General features: G+C 33.0%; 1 protein-coding gene across 3 annotated transcripts in view; it reads right to left on the bottom strand.

The window, feature by feature from the left end:
- Window positions 1-6,000, bottom strand: part of LOC142344205 (uncharacterized) — a 28,813-nt gene that overhangs the window by 11,519 nt on the left and 11,294 nt on the right. For all 3 annotated transcript variants that reach the window (XM_075395754.1, XM_075395755.1, XM_075395753.1), the window contains exon 3: window positions 4,341-4,476. In XM_075395754.1, the coding sequence (XP_075251869.1) occupies window positions 4,341-4,476 (136 nt within the window). The remainder of the gene's footprint in view (window positions 1-4,340; window positions 4,477-6,000) is intronic.

Below are 6,000 nucleotides of genomic sequence, written 5' to 3'. Positions count from 1 at the left end.
GTTTTGTCAAAGCTTTGCTCTTTTATTTGGTATTTCATAGAACCTCGCATTTTTGCTACAAGGTTCTATATTCCTCGTTCAATGAGCTTTTTTAAACACTACTATAGTTTGCACAAAATTAAAAGACCAAATATTTATAGGCAAATGAGTTTGAGAAAATATGCAAAATAAGAACAAGTCGTTTAACTTACAGTAAGACAGTCATGATATTTGACGTTCATTGGGCATTTCCTTTTACTTGGAATATTTTAGTGTTTAAAACAAAGATATAGAGCCGCTTTATGAAGTTGGAATCGCCCCGGATAGAAACAGAACTTTGAACGCCTCAAAAATTGCAAAAAACACTTTTGTTTTCGTTTGGCTAAGCAACAACTTCTCATAGGGAAAGCGGGACCCTCACACTCGTGTTAAATTACAATAATCAAGGAAATAACCATTTGGCCAATATTTGCAATTATTAATTTTTTTTCCGAGAATGTCAACCAGAAAGTTTTAAAAAGTAATCCTTGAACGTAAAGAGAAATTGAATCACGTGTTGACTTTTAAATAATGGTCATTGCACTTCACTTTTTTTACCAAGAGAGCCTATCTTTTGATGTCCTTCTGTTTTTCAGGAACAGCCAGTCTGCTTTTGTTAGCAGAAATCCGCTTGTGCAATTCTGAAACATTTCATTGACAAAAATTTTACGACTATCAAATTTCCTATTTTCTGGTGCATTGGAAGTTACAGGAAGTTTTGGACCCCTAGAAAAAAATAACATAATAAAATTTTACCGAAAAAGTATTGATTTGGAACGGCAAGGAAATGAGCGACCTTTTGATCACAAACAACCTGCAGCTGACTGTTAAAATGTTTATTTTTTGAGGTTTTTTCAGTGAAAAAGCGTAGTTTTTTCTGAGTTTTGTCAAAGTTTTGCTCTTTTGTTGGTATTTCATAGAACCTCACATTTTCGCTACAATGTTCTATATTCCTCGCTAAATGAGCTTTTTTAAACACTACTATAGTTTGCACAAAATTAAAAGACCAAATATTTATAGGCAAATAAGTTTGAGAAAAAATGTAAAATATGAACAAGTCGTTTAATTTACAGTAAAACAGTCATGACATTTGACGTTTTTTTTGGCATTTCCTTCTACTTGGAATAGTTTCGTGTTTGAAACAAAGATATAGAGCCGCTTTAAGAAGTTGGAATCGCCCCGGATCGAAACAGAACGTTGAACGCCTCAAAAATTGCAAAAAATACTTTTGTTTCCGTTTGGCTAAGCAACAACTTCTCATAGGGAAAGCGGGACCCTCACACTCGTGTTAAATTACAATAATCAAAAAAATAATCTTTTGACCAATATTTGCAGCTTTTACTTTTGTTTCAGAGAATGTCAACCAGAAAGTTTTAAAAAGTAATCCTTGAAAGTACAGAGAAATTGAATCACGTGTTGACTTTTAAATAATGGTCATTGCACTTCACTTTTTTTACCAAGAGAGCCTATCTTTTGATGTCCTTCTGTTTTTCAGGAACAGCCATTCTGCTTTTGGTAGCAGAAATCCGATTGTGCAATTCTGAAACATTTCATTGACAAAAATTTTACGACTATCAAATTTCCTATTTTCTGGTGCATTGGAAGTTACAGGAAGTTTTGGACCCCTAGAAAAAAATAACATAATGAAATTTTACCGAAAAAGTATTGATTTGGAATGGCAAGGAAATGAGCGACATTTTGATCACAAACAACCTGCAGCTGACTGTTAAAATGGTTATTTTTTGAGGTTTTTTCAGTGAAAAAGCGTAGTTTTTTCGGAGTTTTGTCAAAGTTTTGCTCTTTTTTTGGTATTTCATAGAACCTCACAATTTTGGTACAATGTTCTATATTCCCCACTAAATGAGCTTTTTTAAACACTACTATAGTTTGCACAAAATTGAAAGACCAAATATTTTTAGGCAAATAAGTTTGAGAAAAAATGTAAAATATGAACAAGTCGTTTATTTTACAGTAAAACAGTCATGATATTTGACGTTTTTTGGCATTTCCTTCTACTTGGAATAGTTTCGTGTTTAAAAGAAAGATATAGAGCCGCTTTATGAAGTTGGAATCGCCCCGGATCGAAACAGAACGTTGAACGCCTCAAAAATTGCAAAAAATACTTTTGTTTCCTTTCGGCTAAGCAGCAATTTCTCAAAGGGAAAGCGGGACCCTCAAACTCGTGTTAAATTACAACAATCATTGAGATATCAGTTGGCCAATATGTGCAGTTTTAACGTTCTTTGTAGAGAATGTCAACAAGAAAGTTTAAAAAATTACGATGAAAAAAGTACAAAGAAAAAGATTCAAGTGATAATTTTTACTTATTTTTTCATAAAATTGCAGACAACAATAACAAATTTTTTATTATTATTTTAACCACCCGCGAAAATTCATAATATGGACCCCAACATATTCTTCTCAACTTCTTCTCAATAAAAATTAATAAAGTCAGAAACTTTGAACAGTCAAAATTTTTTGGAATTTCTTTCTCTAGTGCAGCTTAAGAGGAGTCCTTTTTCGTCAAATGAACTTGAATTCAAGAAACTTTGATATAACTGCCAATAATCTTATATGAAGTTAATCAAAAATTCGGTTTTCAGTGTGTTTTTCAGTTTGGACTGAAACTTACAAGTTAACCATTCGACTTGCAAGTTCTTACAAGTTAACCATTCGACTTGCAAGTTCTTACAAGTTAACCATTCACTTGCAAGTTCTTACAAGTTAACCATTTTTTGCAAGAAACTTGCAAGTTCTTACAAGATAACCATTCGGTCTCGACCCGGGAATTGTCGTCACCATTTTGCTCGTTTTGTGTTTTATGGAAAATGAGAGTTTAAGACTGTCGAATATGGTGACAAAATTTGTCACCATATTCCACAAGTAAGCTTGTGAGCATGTTTATGGTAAATTAAACTGATCTATTTGTTGATTATTTTACTAAAACTGCACCAATCCGTCTTCAAAGCTAGTTGTAGTTGCCGTCCGAACCTGATAAATGATTTCGGACAGTGAAACAATTGATGTTATATTAGCTGTGGCAAATTTCACGAATTAAACAAATTACAAATTTTATCATACTTTAAAGAACCTAGCAGCTTGTGTGACCCTCATTTTTTCTTAAATTAATAATCAAGGCTTCTGTGTAAATAAAAGACAGTAAAAGGTTTATTTTATTTGATTAATCACTAGAATTTGAATAAAATAGTAACAACAAAATTCCCTGAAGTAATAGTAAATAAAATAAGCAAAACCAGTCAATCCCAACTGCTAACTGATATGTATGATATGTATGTACGATAAATATAACAAAGGCAGTAACCAGCTCTTATGTTGAGGAAATTTTCTTTAAAAATTCAATTATACAGGAAGGTTTCTGGCAGATTTGTTGTTTTTTTGGTATGATGCCGCTTCACAGTTCTTGTCAGATTTCACAAGTGGTTTGGGTGATCTAGTAGACAAACTTTTCACAATTTGAAAAGTACGGGCCACTTTTAAAATAGAACGATTTTTCAGAATTTAACGAATATTGACAACTTTATAAGTTGGTCTGTTTGGCTCTGAAAAATTTTGAATTTGTTATAGAAGTTCGCTTTATCCAAATATTACAAATGAATTTTTTTTAATTATAACTTTTTAAAAAACTAACTTATAAAATAGAAACTTTTTGCTTAAATTGTTTGCATTGCCTCAAATGGTAAATCATTGTACTAGACGCAAAACAACGCTCTCTCCATATGCCGTTTCTCCTCCAGCATAATTCAAAAACGAACACTTGCAAGGCGACTATTTGTCTTACACGATCTTGCAAGATGATCAACTATGCAGCGAGATCTTCGAAGATGCATTGCAATGTTGCAAAATCATTTGGGAAATTTTGGGACAAACATTTTGCAGAACGATGCAGCGTCGTGCAGGATGTCGCATGAAACTTTCAAGATGACCATTCGGACTCGATGAAATTTTCGACCCATCAAGTTCATTTGTTGCTATGTTTTTTTAAAAGAAGGATTTGCGATGGACCTAAATTCAAGCACGTTAGCTTTTGCCAGAATCTTTTTCATTCACATGGTTGTAGAAACGAGTCTGTCATGTCATTTCAAACCTCTTTGGGGTTGGTAACTGTCGTCGTTTGACATGCTGATCCCTCACATAGTGAAGCTAAGATTGTTATTTGTTATCAGATATTAAAACAGAATGAGCAGGATATCATCAACCACCCTGTGAGATTTGTATAAAACCCTGTAAACCCTTCATTTTCTTTGTAAAACTCCTGCCAGCTCATTTTGAAAATGGAAAGGATATTAAGTCTTATTACTCACAGTGTTGAGAGTGGACAAACTAGCGGATGAACCTGTGGTTAGATCAACTGCTTTGTTGATCTGCTCTAATACCAGCAGCTCTTCAGAACTCTTCGACTCATCAAAACACACTCGCAAGGGTGACAAGTACTGGTAGCTAAAATTAACGGAATAATAACAGGGACTATACTATTATACATGGAGCTCTATTTCAGGATTAAGTTCAACGTCCGGAACAGAAATGATTTATGTATTCTGTTCAAGATTACTAACAGTACTAATTATTTTGAATACATACATCGATCCACTGCTATTCTGTTTCTGAGTTCTATTCATCATTAGCAAACGTTTTTATCGCTTCCTTGTCCATATTTACTTATAAGGCTCATATCCAAACCATTTTTGCGTCTAAGAAGTCGTAGGCAGTTCGAAACAGGAAATCTAAAACTCAATCGGAAAATTATCAAAATTTTAGATTTTTAATTGCTTTTAATTAAAATTAATGCCTCAGGTTATTCCGAATCGAGCAGACAAGGAGAAATCTTCTATGTTTAATCCGAAATCAACGTACGAGATTGCAGTTGAAACAAGCAAATTTGGACAGAACAAACATTTGGTAAAATCTAATAAAAAACACCATTTTTATTGGTTTTACTTCGGTTGATAAATGCTATTGCTATTGTTATCGGTTGTTATCGCCACTTCATCAGGACTTATCAAACTAATCAACATTTTGCTAATTTAACCCCTACAATAGCATACCAGTGAGAATCAAAATATTTTCTCTTTCAAAATTACACCAAATTTGGACAAGATAAAAAAAAACAGTGAAAACAGAGGCCTCATGAAACAGTGGCCTCAATTTTTGTAAGGCCTAAGAACCATCACAAAAGCAAATTTTAAATTAAATTTTGTTGAGCAAGCCTTCAATCAAGTATTCTACGTTCAACAGGCGCTCTAATAAATCCACTCGTATCAAATATATTCATTAGAAAAGTTGACTGCAACAAAGACTTAATTGAGCGATTAACTCATGCCCAACTAAGGTAGATTTTTTTCCGTGTAAGATCTGACAAAATGCCTACTAAAAGTTTTTACTTTGTGTCATCTGTAACAAAATCTTATAAAATTAGTCACCGTACAAGATCTTGCACGATAAGATTGCTCTAAATGAAATTTTTATATTATAAAGATAGGTTAACTTACATGAGTAAACGTAACTGTTACTGAGTAAAGCGAGTAATATATCAAATTGCGTCATTTTTATTAACCAATCAGATTCGAGTATTTAAATTACGTATAGAATTGCGTCCAATTTACGTATAATGTAACGAAAAAGTTCGTATAACCTAATTTGAAGTAAAAATTACCACGATATGTACGGATTAAGGTGGTTTTCGGCTCAATATTTTTAGGTTCTTTAGACGATTGTTGATCGATTATGAACAGATTCTGACGTCAATTACATCAGACAAAAAACCAGTAAAAGAGCATCAAAAAATCTTGCCGTCTAAACTCTCACTTGTTGCTATCACCAATGCTTATTTGTTGCATACTATTGAATAAATATTGCTTTATATCATTTACAGATTACAAATTGAATTCCCAAACTTCAGTGTATTTACTGAGTTAACAGTTCAAATGGTACCGCGCTCCAAGTGGATTCTAGCCGAGTCAATAT

Source organism: Convolutriloba macropyga, chromosome 8 (assembly GCF_964194025.1).
Source record: "Convolutriloba macropyga chromosome 8, txConMacr16.3, whole genome shotgun sequence".
Classification (NCBI taxonomy): Eukaryota; Metazoa; Xenacoelomorpha; order Acoela; family Convolutidae; genus Convolutriloba; species Convolutriloba macropyga.
The sequence above is the reverse complement of the archived record's forward strand: the minus strand, read 5'-3'. Positions and strand labels throughout refer to the sequence as shown.